The sequence below is a fragment of the Monodelphis domestica genome, chromosome 4 (genome assembly GCF_027887165.1).
Source record: "Monodelphis domestica isolate mMonDom1 chromosome 4, mMonDom1.pri, whole genome shotgun sequence".
Lineage (NCBI taxonomy): Eukaryota > Metazoa > Chordata > Mammalia > Didelphimorphia > Didelphidae > Monodelphis > Monodelphis domestica.
Window position 1 is genome coordinate 399,163,831 of NC_077230.1, and position 20,165 is coordinate 399,183,995.

General features: G+C 45.9%; 1 protein-coding gene across 1 annotated transcript in view; it reads left to right on the forward strand.

Annotated features, from left to right (window-relative positions):
* The first annotated feature begins 726 nt into the window (after positions 1-726).
* The window catches only part of MASP2 (MBL associated serine protease 2), a 39,613-nt gene continuing 20,174 nt past the window's right edge, over positions 727-20,165 (forward strand). Inside the window, exons 1-4 of the mRNA XM_056795776.1 lie at positions 727-879; positions 1,381-1,600; positions 2,325-2,502; positions 2,849-2,980. Coding sequence (XP_056651754.1) covers positions 866-879; positions 1,381-1,600; positions 2,325-2,502; positions 2,849-2,980 — 544 coding nt within the window. The 5' untranslated portion in view covers positions 727-865. The remainder of the gene's footprint in view (positions 880-1,380; positions 1,601-2,324; positions 2,503-2,848; positions 2,981-20,165) is intronic.

The following is a 20,165-nucleotide window of genomic DNA, read 5'->3' on the forward strand; positions in this document are numbered from 1 at the left end:
TCACCACCCTGGACCACATTTTGTTCCGCCATTCCCCAGTGAGGAACATCTCTGGTTTCCTATTCTTTGCCACACCACCAGAGCAGCTATGAATATTTGTGTCCAAGCAGATCCGTTCCCAAGAAGGGGGAGCAGGTTGAAGTAGAGACTTCCCTACTTCCAGGACCGCCAGTGGATTGGATCTGGGGAGTGAGGGAGAGGGTGGAGTGGAGGGTGACCCGGCGGTGGACAGCCTGGCCCATTTGGAGACGAGGGATGGTGGGTTCCATTTTGGACACGTTGAGTTTGAGATGCTTTCGGGATATCTGGGTCAGGCTGTCCTTGAGGCGGTTGGTGAAATGGGGAGATTAAAGAGAGATTTCTAGATATGGGAATCATCTGCATAGAAAAGATAATTGAAGCCAGGGGACTGATGAGATGGCCAAGTGAGATAGTCTAGAGGGAGAAGAGAAGTCCCAACCCAGAACCTTCAGGGGCAGCTTGGGTTAGTGGGCATGACCTGGAGGAAGACAGAGAAGGAGGTGGCACCGTTGGTTCTCCGCAGCGGGGCTGGGGTCAAGGCTGCTCTGTCTCTGGGAGTTCTGCTGAAGGTCCCCCCAACCCCTACCCCATTCTGCCATTTTGTCCTGCACTAGGAGAGGAGTCTCTCCTCTCCTCCTGAGCACCCTGAGCATGATGGGAGTGGGGGGGAGACCCAAAAACAGGCAAGGAGAGATTTGGTCCCTCCTCGTTCAGGCTGGATTCCCAGAAACACTGGGTCAGTGAAGGGGGTGGGGATGGCCCTAGATAAACAGACCAAAGGTGAATGGGACCTAGAGGCCTTTGAGAGAGCTCCAGCTCGGAGAAGGGCCTAAGAGAAGGGGACATGGGCTTACTGAGGTGAGTGGAGCAAGGGGGTGATATTCTACCCCTTCTGGGGATACCATGAAATTTCCATAAATCTTCCTGAACAAGAGAAGGAATCATTCTGCCAGGGCCTTGGCTCTGGGCCTCAACCCCTGCTTTTCAAGTCCCCTATCCCAGATTCCTCTTTCAGCCTTTAGCCCAACACCCCAAGTCTCCTCCTGAGCCTTGATCCTAGCCTCCTGTGCCTCAGATCCACAATTTCCCCAGTCCCCTCCCTCCCGAGCCCCCAACCCTCACTCCCAAACCCCAAACCTTCACCCTCTGGCCCATTACTCTTGTCCCCTTGTCTCTAATCTAAATACCCCTGACTCTAGATCTCTCTCTGTCCTCCTGGCCCCCAGCCTCTGCCCCCTGTCCTTCATCTGAATCCCCCTGACCCTTGATTCTGTCCTCCAAGCCCTCACCCCATTGTGCCCTTAACCCGCAGCCTCTGTGTCCCCCACTGTCTTCTTCACTGTCATCTCCCACCACCAGGCTGAGTCTCTTGCTGGCAATGGTGTTGCAACAAGTGGGCTGTGGCTCATGGCCGGAGCCCCTGTTTGGACGCCTCACTTCGCCTGGATTCCCCAAAGTGTACCCCAACAATGAGGAGCAGAGCTGGAACTTGATAGCTCCCCCTGGCTACCGGATCCGTCTGTACTTCACCCACTTCAACCTGGAGCTGTCCTATCTCTGCGAATATGACTTTGTGAAGGTATCTGGGAAGAGTTTGGGTGTGTAGGAAGGGGGTAGCCCAGGGCAGGAGAGGCCCGGCTGGGCTGGCTACTGTCTCAAGAACTAGCTGTTAGAACCCTGGGCAAGGCTCTTGACTTTGCTATCATTCCATGCCTCAGTTTCCTTATCTGTCAAATGAGGAGGTTGGCCCCCTGGAAGGCCCCTGGGGGAGGGGGCAGTCCCTTGGCACCAGAAGGTGGTGGGGGGAGAGAAGGGAAGACTGGCAGCCAGGAGGGGCTCCCCAAGCTCCTCCAGTCTCACCTCAGACCAGGTAACCACTTCCTAAATGCCGGCTTGACCCCTCAAGGTTCACCGCTGTAGGGATGGGACCTTTTAATACCAGAGGGGGGTAGAAGCTGGAGGCAGACCACCTGCCTCCTCTCTAAGCTATGATTTTCCTGGGCTCACCTCGTTTTTATTTGCAACCCCCTCATTTTACAAATGAGGAAACTGAGGCAAACAGGACTCAGTGGCTTGTCTCGGGTCTCACGGCTAGTACGTGTCTGAGGCAGAATTTGAACCCTGGTGTGGCCGAGTCCAGGCCCAAGGCTCTACCCACTGCCCTGGCCGCCCCGTCCCAGAGGGCTGGGTTGGCACGAGAGCACCTGGAAACCAGGACTGCGAGGGGGAAGGGCTACGGGGGGCCCAAGGAAGGTGGGGGGACTGACCCTCCCTCCTCCCTCTTTGTCCTGCCCGGGAGGCAGCTCTACTCCGGGGACAAGCTGCTGGCCACGCTGTGTGGGCAGGAGAGCACGGACACGGAGCAGGCGCCCGGCAACCACACGTTCCACTCGGCGGGCAGCAACCTACGCGTCGCCTTCCGCTCCGACTTTTCCAACGAGAAAGATTTTACTGGCTTTGAGGCCTTCTATGCTGCGGAGGGTGAGTGGGCCCCGGGGGGGGGGGGGCGAGAGGTGGGGGGAGGGGGTCTAACGTGCCCACCTACGCTGTGCCTCAGTTTCCCCCATTGGGAAGCAGAGTCCATGCTAACCTGCTCCCCCTCCTTGCCCGTTTCCTGAAGAGCTAGGGCCAAATTGGGGTCTTGGACGTCCAACCCCTCGTGTTTACAGATGAGGAAACTGAGGACTAGAAAGGAAATGCCCAGCTGGAATTCTGAGCAGCATCCAAGAAGGCTCCGGCAGTCAGCTGACTGTTCCCTCTCTGCCCTAACCCCTGGGCCCTGGGGGCCTGGAGCCCAATGAGCCAGCATCCTCCCTCCCTCCCGCAGACATTGATGAGTGCGAGGTGCCGCCCGGAGCGGACCCCATCTGTGACCACCACTGCCACAATCACCTGGGGGGCTTCTACTGCTCCTGCCGAGCGGGCTTCAGACTCCACAAAGACAAACGGACTTGTTCAGGTGAGAGGCGGCGCCGTCTTCCCCGTCCTCCGAGTCTCCGCTCAGCCGGCCCCCCGCCTTCCCCGAGCTCCCCCCATCTATGTAGAGAACCCCCCAGGCCTGGCCTGGGACTCTTGGCTCTCTCAGAGAGGGGGAGCTGAGGGGGACCTCTGGGGGCTTTGATAGAGGCTTGAGGGTAAGGGAAGGGTCGGGAAAAGGGGAGACAATAGCAAGAAGACAGGCTCTGAGTTCAAATCCCACCTCTGAGGTTTACCATCTAAAAGACCTTGGGCAAGTCAGATCACTTCCCTGGGCCTCAGTTTCCTGCTCTGTAAAATGAGGAACCTGGACGAGATGACCTCTGAGGTCCCTTCCAGCTCCAGGCAGCCTTGGCTCGTCTTTCCTGTTTCCTCAGCTTTTCCTCCTGGTCTTCTGGTCCCCGGCTCCCTCCTCAGCCAGGATCCCTGGCTGCAGCTTCTTTCAGGGCAAGGGGCACGCGCTGATGGCTAAGCCTAGAATGCAGAGCTTGGCTCCATGGGGCTGATGTTGGACCCCTGGAATCCCAAGAAACACGATGATGATTGTGCTTCTTAGCAGGCCAACTGAGGTCATTTCTGTTCCCCTGACTGTGTCCTTGACCGAGCCTGCCCCAGTGTCAGCTAGAAGCTAAGAAAGAGCCTCGCACTTCAGGGTAGCCTCTGATGTCATTTCTCCCTTGTCTTTATTTTCCAGCACAAGATAATTAATGCCCCCCTTAGCCAGGAAAGCCAGCGAGGGTCCTGGGGGCCCCGGCCAGGCACGGGCCCTGCTGGATGTGACGCACCAGTGCCTCAAGGCAGTTTTCCGCTGCCCACGACACAGACAATAAACCTGGCATTCTCCCAGCCCTGGCCAGTGGCTGCCTCCAGGCCTGTCTTTGTGGAGGAGGGCAGGCCAGGGACCCAGAGGGTCAAGGTGGGGGAAGCCGCACTGCGGCCTTGGAGACCAGCCCCTTCCCCAAGAGAAGTGGGCAGTGGCTGCTGGTCTACGGGGCTGAACAAGCCTTCTGCTGGTTTCTCCTCATCTTTCTTCCTTTTCCCAGAATCAGGGAATGTCAGAGCCGGGAGAGAGCTTAGAACAGAGAATGTCAGATATGGGAGAGACTTTAGAACCCAGAATGTCAGAGCCGGGAGAGACCTTAGAACAGAGACTGTCAGAGCTGGGAGAGACTTTAGAACCCAGAATGTCAGAGCCGGGAGAGATCTTAGAACAGAGGATGTCAGAGCTGGGAGAGAGCTTAGAACAGAGGATGTCAGAGCCGGGAGAGACCTTAGAACAGAGAATGTCAGAGCTGGGAGAGACCTTAGAACAGAGAATGTCAGAGCTGGGAGAGACCTTAGAACAGAGGATGTCAGAGCCGGGAGAGACTTTAGAACCCAGAATGTCAGAGCCGGGAGAGATCTTAGAACAGAGAATATCAGAGCTGAGAGAGATCTTAGAACAGAGAATGTCAGAGCTGGGAGAGACCTTAGAACAGAGGATGTCAGAGCCGGGAGAGACCTTAGAACAGAGACTGTCAGAGCTGGGAGAGACTTTAGAACCTAGAATGTCAGAGCCGGGAGAGATCTTAGAACAGAGAATATCAGAGCTGAGAGAGATCTTAGAACAGAGAATGTCAGAGCTGGGAGAGACCTTAGAACAGAGGATGTCAGAGCCGGGAGAGACCTTAGAACAGAGACTGTCAGAGCTGGGAGAGACTTTAGAACCCAGAATGTCAGAGCCGGGAGAGATCTTAGAACAGAGAATATCAGAGCTGAGAGAGATCTTAGAACAGAGAATGTCAGAGCTGGGAGAGAGCTTAGAACAGAGGATGTCAGAGCCGGGAGAGACCTTAGAACAGAGAATATCAGAGCTGAGAGAGATCTTAGAACAGAGAATGTCAGAGCTGGGAGAGAGCTTAGAACAGAGAATGTCAGAGCCGGGAGAGAGCTTAGAACAGAGGATGTCAGAGCCGGGAGAGACTTTAGAACCCAGAATGTCAGAGCCGGGAGAGATCTTAGAACAGAGAATATCAGAGCTGAGAGAGATCTTAGAACAGAGAATGTCAGAGCTGGGAGAGACCTTAGAACAGAGGATGTCAGAGCCGGGAGAGACCTTAGAACAGAGACTGTCAGAGCTGGGAGAGACTTTAGAACCCAGAATGTCAGAGCCGGGAGAGATCTTAGAACAGAGAATATCAGAGCTGAGAGAGATCTTAGAACAGAGAATGTCAGAGCTGGGAGAGAGCTTAGAACAGAGGATGTCAGAGCCGGGAGAGACCTTAGAACAGAGAATATCAGAGCTGAGAGAGATCTTAGAACAGAGAATGTCAGAGCTGGGAGAGAGCTTAGAACAGAGGATGTCAGAGCCGGGAGAGACCTTAGAACAGAGACTGTCAGAGCTGGGAGAGACTTTAGAACCCAGAATGTCAGAGCTGGGAGAGACCTTAGAACAGAGAGTGTCAGGGCTGGGAGAGACCTTAGAACAGAGAATATCAGAGCTGAGAGAGATCTTAGAACAGAGAATGTCAGAGCCGGGAGAGATCTTAGAACAGAGAATATCAGAGCTGAGAGAGATCTTAGAACAGAGAATGTCAGAGCTGGGAGAGAGCTTAGAACAGAGGATGTCAGAGCCGGGAGAGACCTTAGAACAGAGAATGTCAGAGCTGGGAGAGAGTTTAGAACCCAGAATGTCAGAGCTGGGAGAGACCTTAGAACAGAGAGTGTCAGGGCTGGGAGAGACCTTAGAACCCAGAATGTCAGAGCTGGGAGAGACCTTAGAACAGAGACTGTCAGAGCTGGGAGAGACCTTAGAACACAGAATGTCAGAGCTGGGAGAGACCTTAGAACAGAGAGTGTCAGGGCTGGGAGAGACCTTAGAACAGAGAATATCAGAGCCGAGAGAGATCTTAGAACAGAGAATGTCAGAGCCGGGAGAGACCTTAGAACAGAGAATATCAGAGCTGAGAGAGATCTTAGAACAGAGAATGTCAGAGCTGGGAGAGAGCTTAGAACAGAGGATGTCAGAGCCGGGAGAGACCTTAGAACAGAGACTGTCAGAGCTGGGAGAGACTTTAGAACCCAGAATGTCAGAGCTGGGAGAGAGCTTAGAACAGAGGATGTCAGAGCCGGGAGAGACCTTAGAACAGAGAATGTCAGAGCTGGGAGAGAGTTTAGAACCCAGAATGTCAGAGCTGGGAGAGACCTTAGAACAGAGAGTGTCAGGGCTGGGAGAGACCTTAGAACCCAGAATGTCAGAGCTGGGAGAGACCTTAGAACAGAGACTGTCAGAGCTGGGAGAGACCTTAGAACACAGAATGTCAGAGCTGGGAGAGACCTTAGAACAAAGAATGTCAGAGCTGGGAGAGACCTTAGAACAAAGAATGTCAGAGCTGGGAGAGACCTTAGAACAGAGAGTGTCAGGGCTGGGAGAGAGCTTAGAACAGAGAGTGTCAGAGCTGGGAGAGACCTTAGAACAGAGAATGTCAGAGCTGGGAGAGACCTTAGAACAGAGAATGTCAGAGCTGGGAGAGACCTTAGAACAGAGACTGTCAGAGCTGGGAGAGACCTTAGAACAGAGAGTGTCAGGGCTGGGAGAGACCTTAGAACAGGGAATGTCAGAGCTGGGAGAGAGCTTAGAACAGGGAATGTCAGAGCCGGGAGAGAGCTTAGAACAGAGACTGTCAGAGCCGGGAGAGACCTTAGAACAGAGACTGTCAGAGCCGGGAGAGACCTTAGAACAGAGACTGTCAGAGCCGGGAGAGACCTTAGAACAGAGACTGTCAGAGCCGGGAGAGACAGACACAGAATCAAAGCTAGGAGGGAGCTTAGAACACAGAATCAGAACTGGGAGGGAGCTTATAATGTCAAAGATGAGAGGGTGCTTATAAACACAATTATTATGGTTACAATGACTTAGCCCAATCTCTTCATTTAATATATGAGGAAACTGAGGCCCAGAGATGAGAAGTGACTTTTCCAAGGTCCCACAGTGAGTCAGAGGCAGAACTGGACCTGGATTTCAGGTCTTCACCCAGTCTTATGCAGGGGAGCAATTTCTTCCAAGACTCCAAATAGTTAAGCAAGGACAACCTGAATCCGGTTGCCCTACATGGTCTCCTCTTGAGACAACTCTTGGATTCTGTTCTGCCCCCCACCACCTTCGACACCAGCTCAACGTTCCCATCACTCCCCAAGATTTAAGCTGTTCCTTGCCCCAAGCAGGAATGCTTCTGACCCCCTGATGGCTCTTTAGCTAACTTGCTGGGAAGGTCAACAGCTGACCCTGACCGATCCTCACCCCCTCCAAGATGCTGCTGTTTGGACTCCCTCTTTCTTGGTTATGTGTTAGCAGGAGAATTGATCGCGATGCTGTGACTCACTTCCTTCTAGCAGGGATGCTCAACGCTGGCAGGGTGGGGGCCCCTGAATCCCTCTCCAGCCTGTGCTCTCAGGCAGCTGGGATGTGCAGGACCCAGTGGAAGGGATGTTGGCTCTGGGCCCCACTTCTGCTTCTGAGACTTACTCATTGGGCAACAAGCCTTTGGGCCAACCCCTTTAGCTTCTTCATTCGTAAACCCACGGGGTCAGACTCATTGATACAGGTGGAAAATCCCTTCTGGCTCTTGGATGAGGATCCCAAGCCCTTCGCAGGGTCCCAGGCCTCACTGGGATCCAGCCAAGGGCATCCCCGCCCCATCCAACAGAGTCAAGTTGGGGTGCAGGACCTCCAAACCCATCTGGCCTCCTCTCTCTCCCTTCCCACCCAAGGGCTGCCCCAACTGAAGTCTCCTGAGATCACTAGAGCTTGAAACCCCCCAGAAACAGAGACGCTTTCTCTTCAGCCCGACTTAAAGGTGCCTCCCCTTCCCTCCCATGATTCCGTGGGTAGAGTGACTTACGTCCAGTCAGGAAGGCTCTAATTTTAAATCCTGCCTCCATACCAGCTATACAATCCTGGGCGAGTCACTTAATGGATTCTCTTTGGCTTAGTTTCCTCAAGTGTAAAATGAAGGTGTTGGACTGTGGCCTCTGAAGTCCCTTCTAGCTCTAAAGCTACGGTTCCAGGAGTCAAGAAGATCCAAGTTCATACCGTGCCCAGATACCAGCTGAATGACAAGTCATTTCACTGTGTGTCTCAGGTCCTCATTTTCAAAATGGGGATAATCCTACCTAGAGCGACCTATCCTTCATGCTTGTTTTGGGGCTCAAATGGGATTTCTGTTGTTCTCGAGTTGGTTCAGTCATGTCTGACTTATTACTAGAGTAGTTGGCCATTTCCTTCTCCAGCTCAATTGACAGATGGCAAGACTGAGGCAAACAAGGTTAAGTGACTTGTCCAGGGTCACACAGCTAGTAAGTGTCTAAGGCTAGATTCAAACTTGGGTTTTCCTTACTCCAGGCCTGGCACTCTATTCACTATACCACCTAGCTGTCAAGATAATAATAAATTACTATTATTACATATTTTATACATAATATTTTAATTAAAATTATGTACTATATAATATTATATATAATAAAATACATAATAAATATTATATCATAATAGCTAACATTTATATAGCACTGTGCTAAGCACTTGACAATTATCTCATTTGATTCTCATAATAATTCTGGGAGGTAGGAACCATTTTACAATTCAGGAAACTGGCAACCAGAGGTTAAGTGACTTGCTCAGGGCCACACAGCTAGTATGTGTCAGATTTGAACTCAGTTCCATAATGATTAAAATTATGAGACTGCTAGTACCTTTAATAACTTCATCAGTTATTAATCAAGTAATAGTGAAGAAAGGGAAAGGTAGGAAAGAGGTAGAGAAACAGTTAGCTTACTAATCTATTGGCTGCCATGATGGATTGAAGCTCACCACCAATAAGAGTTCATCCAGCCTCCCTGCTCCAGCCAGAAGATCCCAGCAGGCTCCTGGGTCTCCCCTTATAAGCTTTCCCCACCCACTAGTTCTCACACATCATAGCTAAGGAACCAATTGTAGTTTCTTAATTTGCCTGGGCCGCCCAGAGGGGCAGTGCCTGTGGAATCAGTTTCCTGTCTCGTTGGTTCCTTGGTTCTTTAACTTCCTTTCTCTGGGGCTTGTCTATACCTGAATTTACTCAGGGTCTTTGGCCTCCAGATCACTGAGAGATGCTGTTAATGGAGATAGAAATTCTCTTCCAACAGGTCTTTCTGACTCCAGGCCCTAGTGCTTTCTGTCTACTGGGCTATCTACTTGCCAATAGTATTAAGAAGGAAAAAAATGGGGAGCAGACCCAGTTAATAGGGGTGATATGGATGCTATGTTGGCAAAGAACACTAAAGAGGACTGATCAGAGAGGTCAGAAGAGAGCCAGAAGGGAGCCATGTCAGGAGAATTCAGAGAGAAGAGAGTATCCAGGAGAAGGAGGTGACTGACAGAGTCAGAGGCTACATTTCAGAGGCCAAGAAGGAAATGGATTGAGAAAACACCATTGAATTTGGCAGTGAAGAGATTATGCCAGGGGAAGGTAGGTGGCTCAGTGGATAGAGAACCAGCCCTGGAGAAGGGAAGTCCTGGGTTCAAATCTGAACTCAGACACTTCCTTTAACCCCCATTAGCCCTTACCATTCTCTTGTCTTGGAACTGATACTTACTATTGATTCTAAGACAAAGGTAAAGTTTTATTTGTTTAAAGAGAGATTATGGATAACTTTGGAGAGAGCAGTTCCCAGTTGGAATATTCCTTCTTGTTCTAAACCCATTGCCTATCCATCAGCCTCACTATCTTCAGCTATAAAATAAGATGGCCTCTGAAAATTTCTATTCAGGTACTGGGTTTCAAGGATAATAGGATCATGGACTTGCAGCTGGCTCTACTCCAGTCCTCTGATGGTAGAACCAGGATTTGAAGTGAGGTCTCCTGACCTCAGACCCAGAGATCTTTTCATGGTCTCTGAGGGCCCTTCCTATTTAGACATTCTGGTTTATATTTCAAATCCCCCCTACCTTGTCATTTACCCACTGGTGACCTTGGACAAGTCATTCACCCTTAACTTTTCCATTCTATAATGGGAATGTAATAAAACTTGCAAGTCTCTCCTTCCCAGAATTCTAAGTGTGAGGCTCGATGAAATGATTAGGTAATCGTGGGGGCTGAGCACTTTGGGAAGTCAATGTGCTCTAGATGCCAGTTCTTGTTATGGGACTGAGTCTAGCACAACCCAGGTCAAAAGCTTGAGACTACCCAGAAGATGCCTTGACCTGACAAAGTACAACAGGGGTTATAGAACTTGGATCTGCCTGATGTACAGGGGCTTCCCTGAAGGCTTTCTTCAGTTCTCAATCGGACGTACCTCATATGATTACACTAAGCTCACAGTGGACTGAAAAGAGGCAGAAATGTATCCTTCAAGGCAATGATGGCCAGCTTCGAACTGCGGAAATGAAGGTCAGCTTAGGTGGCCTTGGGAGAAGAGTCGGGTTCACTGGCAATGGCAAAGGTGCCACTATGACTGACTACTCCGGCCCAGATGGAGTGAGATTGTGGGAGTCCTAATAGATGGCTGTGGAAAACCAATTGGCTTGGGATTGACATAAGTGGGAAAGCTGGGGAGAGCTCTCCTGCTATCTGAATTGTAGATGGAGAGGCATAGTCTTGTTACATGTAGCCATGAAGATGTGGGGACAAAAAGACATGGGAGACAAAAACAGGAACAAGAGGAAAAAGAGGTCAGACGTAAGGAAAAAACATCCTCCGTATTAGATATCATAGAGGAGGGACTGGAAAGAACCTAGAGGTCATAGAAGCAGAGCAGCGGACACATAGGAAATGATGAAGAGCTACATCAATCTCTCTCATAGAATGGGTCATTTTACAGAAGAGAAAACTGAGGGCTGGAAAGTTAAGTTAGGATAAAGAATGGCAAAACCCATTGACCTTAGAGCATGAGATGCTGGAACACATCTTGTTAGAACCAAAAGAGATATTAGGTATGAGATGTTAGAACCCAGAATGATGTCAGAGCCAATGGAGACATTACAGCATGAGCTGTTGGAACATAGAATGATTTTAGAGCCCAAGGAGACATTGGGGAAGAGGTCATGGAACCAAGAATGGTGTCAGAGTCTATGGAGACCCTAGAGCATGTGCTGTTGTAAACCAGAATGCTATTCAAGCCCATGGAGACATTAGGACATGCATGAGGTGTTGGAACATAGAATTATGTCAGAGCCCCATGAAGATGTTAGGGTGAGATATTGGAACCCAGAATAATGTCAGAACCCATGGAGACATTAAGGAATGAGGTACTGGAACCAAGAATGATTTCAAAACCTATGGAGACATTGGGGTATCAGATGTTGGAACCCAGAATGATGTCAGAACCCATAGAGATATTGCAGTATGAGATATGGTAACTCAAAGATATCAGAACCCTAAAAGGCATTAGGTTAGCAGATGTTGGAGTCCAGAATGCTGTCAGAGCCCTGGTAGATTTTAGGATGAGATATTGGAACCTTGAATGATGTCAGAGTCCATGAAGACATAAGTGTATGAGATGTTGAAAGCCAGAATGATGTCAGAGCCCATAGAGACATTAGGATATTAGATATTGGTACCCACAACATCAGAACCAAAGGAGACATTAGAGCCTGAGGTATTGGAATATAGAATGTGGTGAAAGCCAGTGGAGATATTAGGGCATAAGGTGCTGGAACTCAGAATGATGTCAGAGCCCATGAAAACATATGGGCATGTGGTATTTGGAACCCAGAGTACTGTAAGAGCCCAAAGAGACAATAGGGTATGAGTGCTGGAATCCAGAATCATGTCAGAACTCATGAAAATAATAAGGTATAAGACATTGGAACCCTGAATGATGGTAGAGCCTATGGTGACATTAGGGTATGAGTTAGTGGAAGTCAGAATTCTGTGAAAGACCATGGTGACCTGTAAACCTCAAATTTCCTTAGACTTATAAATGTTGGAAATTTCACCATTGGGATATTTCATACTTGGAAAATTTCTTACTGATAGTCTATTGGAATGGGAACCCCATTGGCATGGGAGGTTCCTTCTCTTCCCTTCTTAAGATTACTTTAGGACAGAAACCCTTTGCTGAACAATGGAAAGGACTTTGACCTATGCTTAAGCATAGAACAGGAATTTCTTTGAGTCTTGATTGATTTTAGAATTGATACAATGGAGATACTTGGAATCAATCTCCACCCTATTCAGTCCTAACAGGATTGAGTAAGGGCTGCAGCCTAGATCAAAATTTAATTATTCCAATCTCTACCCTACTCAGGTTAACAGGATTTAGAAAGGGCTGTAGCAAAGGAGCAAAGATTTAATCATTTGAAAATATGACCTTCAACAGACATGTGCAAAGCCTCTGGGCGGTCCTGGGTTAAGCTAGAGCCTCCATTGGCACAGGGAAATTGATGGACAGGTGATTGGTAGATGTGAGGACTGAGGGGAGGCAACTTGGAGGGTTTCCTTAAAGATAGGGGGTCTGAAGACTCCAGAGGGGGGTTTGAGGAGTTGGCCGGAGTGGTTGCGTGTACTCTGAGAAGCTTGCTCTGAAGGAAGCTGAAGGTGGGGGCCTCTGAGACTGTTTCTCCATTTTGGTCACGTGAGTAATAGGGACTGATCTCTTTTCTTTGCCCCAGCTATCTAAGGGCTTGGGCCTTTTGGCCCAGCCTAAACAGAAGGGGTATTTAAGCCCTATTCCTTTCTCTCCCTTTTTCTCTCTCTCTATCTCTAATTCCTTTCTTCCTCCTATTGTAATTAAACTCCATAAAAGATTGACTGCAAACTTGAGTTTTCATTTAGGAATTACATAGCTGAATTCCTTGGCGACCTTAAATTAATATATATCAGTCTTTTAAAGTGATTCCCTTGTAACAGAACCCAGGGTATGAGATTTTGGAATCCAGAATTCTCTCAAATGGTGATATTAGAATATGAGATGTTGCACTCCAGAATTCTGTCAGAGTCAAGATAGATATAAAAGCATAAGGTTTTGGAACACAGCTTGGCAGAGGAGATGGCTGTATTAAAGTCTGAGTTGTGGGAACACAGGTCATTTCAGAGCCAATGGAGATATTAAAGCATGAGATGTTGGAACATAACCTGTCAGAACCAATGGAGACTTTAGAGACCGAGATGCTGGAACACAACATGTTGGAACCGATTGAGATATTAGAGCCTGAGATGTGGGAACATAGCATTTCAGAGCCAATGGAGATATTAAAGCATGAGACGTTAGATCCCAGAATGTTGTCAGAGCTAGTGGAGACAATAAAGCTTGAGATATTAGAACCTACGATGTCAGAGGTAATGGAGATGTTAGAGCCTGAGATGTTGGAGCATAGCATGTCGGAACCGATGGAGATGTTAGAGCTTGAGATGTTGGAACACAGCTTTTCAGAGCCAATGAAGACTTTAGAGCCTGAGATGTTAGAACAAAGCATGTGAGAGCTAATGGAGATATTGTTTATTTAGAATGTGATCCCCAGGACTTCAGTTCCCAGCATCCCACTTTCCTTCTCAAGTTACATGCTGATGCAGGGAGGACACAAGTTTTGTGTAGCCCCGCCTCTCACTCTCTCCTCTTGTGATTGTGGCTGTGGAAGCTGGCTTTTGGCCAGGCAGGAGAATTTACATGTGGTCTAATTTTTGTTTGATAATTAGGTTTTTATTCCTTCTACTTCAAGTGATTATTAATAAACTTTATTAAATTAATACTTGGAGTTATTGGACATTAATTTAACTTACATTTTAAAGCATGAGATGTTAGAATAAGGTATGTTGCACCCATAGAAACATTAGAGCATAAAATGATATAACATGGGATGTCAGAGCTGGAAAAGACCTTAGAATGGAACATTAGAAGTAGAAAAGACAGAAAAACTTCCACATTTGGAGTGGAGCCAAGATGGCAGAGAAGGTACCCAAACCCACCTAATCACTATCAAATTACTCTCCAAAAAACTATGATATAATGCCTCAAAATGAATTCTGGAGTCGCATAACCCACCACAAAAAAAAATGGTGTGAAATTGGTTTTCAGTCCAGAACAACTTAGAAGGCTCACATGAAAGCTCTATTGCACTGGAGTGGAAGTGGAGCACAAAGCAGCATGCCAAGGTAGACCCTACTGTGACAACAGTCCTTGATGGGAGCTGAATCAGGAGCAAAAGCTTCTGGAGCTCTCAGTCACAGGTGGCAAGGTGGGTCAGACAACTGCTCCAAAGAAGATTACAGAGGTCCCTTGGCTGGCTCTGGGTGCAGGAATCTTGTCACCTTGCCCATATGCAATTTCAGGTTGCAGTCCCGTGTTGTATTCTCAGGGCGAGGAAGAGCATTAGCATACCAACACTTGAGGTCATAGGGGAGCATGAGAGCAGGGAACCCTGGTCACAGTTCCAAGGGAGAAACACACCTCTCATATCATCATATCACCTTGGAAGGACTGAAAGCTTCTAGATCTCCAGAGCTATCTCTGAAGGTAGCTGCACAAGGAAACTGAGGCTCCCTATACCAATTACAGAGCCCAGCTTGAACAGTTTCTTAAATTCAAAGAAAAAGAATGACGGGAAAATTAGCAAACAAAAATAAAAGAACCTCAATATAGAAAGTTATTTTGCTAACAGAGAAGACCAAAACACAAAATCAGAAGACAACAAAGTCAGAACTGCTGCCTTCAAAGCCTCCAAGAAGAACATGAATTGTTTTCCAGCCCAAATAGAATTAATGGAGAAGCTCAAAAAGGATTTTTTAGAAAAAAATCAAATAAAAGAGTTAGAAAAAGTTGGGAAAAGAAATAATAGTGATACAGAAAATCAATAAAAAAAAGAGTCAACAGCTTCATAAAGGAGGCACAAAAAATACTGAAGAAATTAATATCTTAAAAACATTACAGGCCATTTGTTAAAAGAGACACAAACATCCAGTGAAAAGAACTTCTTAAAAAGTAAAAGTGGCCAAATAGAAAAGGATATACAAAAGAGTAATTCAAAGAAAAACTGTTTAAAAAGCAGAATTGGCCATATGGGAAAAAAAGGCAGAAAAAGTCACTGAGGAAAAGAACTCTTTACAATGTAGAATTGGCCAAATGGAAAAGGAAGTATAAAGGCTCACTCAAGAAAAAATATTCTAAAAATTAGAATTGGGCAAGTGGAACTAATGCATCCACGAGACATCAAAAAACAATAAAACAAATTCAGAATGACTAAATAGAAAAAAAATGTGAAATATCTCATTGGAAAAGCAACTGATCTGGTAAATAAATCCAGGAGAGATAACTTAAGAATTATTGGAGGGCTGCTAGAGGTCTCAGTAGATTCAGAGCGAGGCCTAAAGATGGGAGTTCTTGGCTTCAAATCTGGCCTCAGGCATGACCTAGCTGTATGACCCTGGGCAAGTCACTTGACCCCCATTGCCTAGCCCTTCCCACTCTTCTGCTTTAGAATCAATTGACAATATTGAAGATGAAAGATAATGATTTTTAAAAAAAAAAGAATTATTGGACTACCTGAAAGCCATGATCAAAAAAGAGAATTGATATAGATGGTACAAATAAAACATTGGGGTATTATATTAATTTTCTACAAGGGAAAAAAGTAAATGCTCAATTCTAAGTCCCTAACTCTAACTTTTTTTTTTTTTAAGTAAGGCTTTTGACAATTGTGTCTGGGTATAAAATTCTTAACTGTCATTCCACAAATTCTATTGTTTGGCTATACCCAATTCTTTCATTAGCTAGTTCTCTTAAAAACTTGTCAAAAATTTTATTTCTTTTAAATTGATTAATTAATTTAGAACATTTTCCCATGGTTATATGATTCATGTTCTTTCCCTTCCCCCCCTCCCTCTCCCCTCCTGGAACCAATGAGCAATTCCACTGAGTCCTTTAAAACTTTTGTACAGATTTTTATTCACTGTGTTTTAACCTTCGCCATGCCAAACTGAACAGGAAGCCTTCCCTGGCCCCATTCTTGGAGGAGTTTCCCTAGTGGGCTATTGGGCAGAATGAAGCTAACCTCACGTCCCATTTTTCTCTCAAATAATGTGAAAGGAAAAAATAACTTCACTCACTATTTCTAGTAAATTTATGGCCTGTGAACTAACTTAAGACATTCTCTTGCATATAAACAAAACAGGGAGATGGCCAATTCAATACCTTCAAATACAGCTGTCTCTGACTGTGACAGATGGGAATCTAACTGACCCTTGTATAAGTGCATATAAAAATGTAAAATGCCTTTGGTGATCAAATGAATAATGTTTAAGATGTCTCTTAAATTAATTAAACATAATTCATAACAGTTTAAAAAGCCAAAAATGGATCAAACACTGACAAGACTGAAACAACTCCATGAGCAAAATTATTCCTCCCCATTGAACAATCGAGTCCCTCCCTGTCAGAACAAGATCTACTCTGAACCTTTCACTCACTACTTAAAAAGAAAGATGCTGAGTTTGTTGTTGCCACCTCCGATTCTATATGAGGAAATACCTCAGAACCATAAAGGGACTCTTCCTCAATGTGCGGAGAATCTTTAGCCAAAACCCATTTAGTAGTAAGCCAAGTACGCTTCCTCAGAATGAGGCAACTCAGCGACCAAAATACCTAACAAGAAGAGAAATCACCAATCTGTAAAACACAAATGGACCCCAAACAGGACAAACAGGGCCCATAACAGTGAAGAGCACATGAAAGAAAACAACAAGAGGATCCTTGTAAGGGCAGAGGCTTTTCCTAGTGCTCGGAGCTCTTTGGTACCTGACAGAAGGGAAGTTCAGGCAATAGTGTTCTTCAAGCAGAAAAGTCCCTCTGAGAAGTTTCAGCTGGAGAGGACGCTGCTGTCTGGAGTCCATCGTCCATCCTCAGTCCTCTTTGGGGCGCCAGTTGAAAGAACTCTCTGAGCATAGCCTGACTTTATTTGGTGGGCAAGGCAAACAGGGAAGAAATCTACAAATTCCCCAGCTGAAATGGATCATCAATGCTGATGGCTTCTTAAAGGCAAAAGGAGGACGTTCCAGAGAGGGCAAAAGACTTACAGGTGATAATCTTGACATACGTCACAGGAACTTACAAGTCACAGACAGGTTGGGACACTTTGATGGGGGTTTCTTTTTTTTTTTTTACGAGTCATTCTTGACAAGGTACCTCCCTACCCTGATGTCTGAGAAATCCCTAACCCCATCTTGGGGCTTTGCTGAAATCACCAACTCCTTCTTTGGGGCTTGCCGCCATCTTACATGAATCAATTTGTTACAAAGTTTTGTAGGATTTGTGTAATTAGAATTTTGTACCTGTAAGGGTTAAATTTAATGAGGGGAAGGTGGGAAGGTGAGGAAGAAGGGAGCATGTGGACTTTACTCTCATCTGAATTGGCTCCATGAGGGAAGAATTGACACAATCAGTTGGGTATAGAAATCTATCTTATCCTACAGGAAAGCAGGAGAGGAAGGGGATAAGAAAATGGGGGAGGAGGGCTGATAGAAAAGAGGGCAAATTGGGGAAAGACTTCTCTGGGGAAGCCCCCTACACTGCCTAGTGAACAGCCCCATCTTCCCTTCCACTCTAAAAGCTCTTTCATGCCTCTTTTATGTGAGATAATTTACCCCATTCTATTTTTCCCTTCCCCTTCTCCTAATAGGTCAGAAATCCAATAGGGAAATAGGATGGAGAGTAATGCACAATAATGATGCAAAAAATTTTACAAGTCTCTAAGAAAGGCCTCAGTTCTCAAATACATAGAGAAATGAGTTGAATATATAAGAATAGAGGTCATTCCCCAATTGATAAATGGACAAAGGATATGAACAGGCAGTTTTGTTTTGTTTTTTAACCCTCACATTCCACCTTAGAATCAATACTATATTTTGGTTTCAAGGCGGAAGAATGGTAAAGGCTAGGCAATGAGGGTAAATTGACTTGCCCAGGGTCACACAGCTAAGAAGCTTCTTAGGCTATATTTGAACCTAGAACTTCCCCTCTCTGAGCCTGGCTCTCAATCCCCTGAGTTACCCAGCTGCCCCCATGAACAGGTAGTTCTCAGTGTGCAAAAATGCTCTAAATCACTATTAACTAGAGAAATGCAAATTAAGATAACTCTGAGGTACCACCCCACACCTATGAGTTTCCCTATTATGACAGGAAAAGAAAATCAAGGAACTTGGAAGGATGTAGGAAAACTGGGACCCTTAATGGGGGAGCTATGGATGATTCAATCATTCAGGAGAGTAATTTGGACCTATGTGAAAAGGGCTATAAAAGAGTAAATATCTCTGACCCAGCAATACCATCATTAGGTTTGTAACCCAGAGATACAAAACAAAAAGGGGAAGGACATATATGTAGAACAATGTTTAATGAAGCTCTTTTGGGGGGGGAGCAAAGAATTGGAAAGTGGGGAAAGGCTGAGGAACTTCTAGCATGTGATTGTAATGTTTTGTAAGAAATGACGAAGAGGAGGAGCTCAGAAAAAACTTGCAAGTCTTACACGAACTGAAGCAGGGTGCAACAAGCAGAACCAGAACATTCAACATAGTGACATGAATTGTACAGATAAGTAATGAGGAATAACTTAGCTATTCTCAGCAATACAATGATCCGAAACAATCCCAAAGGATTCATGATAAAAATGCCAACTGCTTCTGGAGAAAGAACTGATGGATCTGAATCCAGACCAAAGCAAACTTTTTCACTTTCTTAATTTTTTTTCTTAGAGTTTCCTTCCACAAAAGTATTAATTGGAAAGAATGTTTTACGTGATTGCACATGTAAAATCTATATTGGATTGCTTACTATCTCAACAGGTGTGGGATGAGGGAAGGAGAGAATTCAAGACTTAAAATTCCTTTTAAAATGGTGGAAATTATTTTTACATGTAATTGGGGGAAAATTAAATTAAATTGTAAAAGAAAAAAATGGGAGAGACTTTAGAACATAAAATTTAAAGGGAAAAGGGGCCTCAGAATATGGAATTTCAGACAGAGCTGAGCAAGATTTAGAACACAGGATATTAGGACATAAAAGCTATAAGAACACAAAGGGCCCCAAAGTCACACAGTTAATAATAGGCAGTGAATTTGGACTCAGACCTTCAATTCCGAATTTAAAACTATTTTCAGTGCACCTTGCTGGTAGATGTCAACTCATTTGCCATGAAACAGAATGGCTATTGAAATGGAATTGCCATGAATCTCCTGCAAGTGAGGCCAGATTCTCAAATGAAATTTGGTGAAATCCTAAGCTCATTGGCTTAAGAGTCCTAGGGACTCAGAGCTGAGAGCTCATCTAGTCCAACTCTCTCATATTTTAAATTTATTTTTCTTTTTTAGAAAATTTTATTTAGTCAATTTGGAACATTATTCCTTGGTTACAAGAATCATATTCTTTCCCTCCCCTACCCCCTACCCCTTTCCATAGCCGACACGCAATTTTATTGGGTATTACTTGTGTCCTTGGGTCAGAATCTATTTCCATGTTGTTGATGTTCCCCCCATCATGTCCCCATCAACCCATGTATTCAAGCAGTTGTTTTTCTTCTGCGTTTCTGCTCCCACAGTTCTTCCTCTGAATGTGGATAGTGGTTTTTCTCATAGATTCCTTCTAGTTGTTCAGGATCACTGCATTACCTCTAATGGAGAAGTCCATTACATTCGATTGTGCCACAGTGTATCAGTCTCTGTGTACAATGTTTTCCTGGTTCTGCTCCTCTCACTCTGCATCACTTCCTGGAGGTCTTTCCAGTTCACATGGAATCCCTCCAGTTCATCATTCCTTTGAGCACAATAGTATTCCATCACCAACATATACCACAATTTGTTCAGCCATTCCCCAATTGAAGGGCATCCCCTCATTTTCCAATTTTTTGCCACCACAAGGAGCACAGTTATGAATATTCTTGTACAAGTATTTTTCCTTATTATCTCTTTGGGGTACAAACCCAGCAGTGCTATGGCTGGATCAAAGGGTAGACATTCTTTTGTCGCCCTTTGGGCATAGTTCCAAATTGCCCTCCAGAATGGTTGGATCAATTCACAACTCCACCAGCAATGAATTAATGTCCCGACTTTGCCACATTCCCTTCAGCATTCATTACTTACCTTTGCTCTCATGTTGGCCAATCTGCTAGGTGCAGGGTGATACCTCAGCAACTCTCTCATTTTAAAATGGGGAAACTGAGGTCCAAAAAT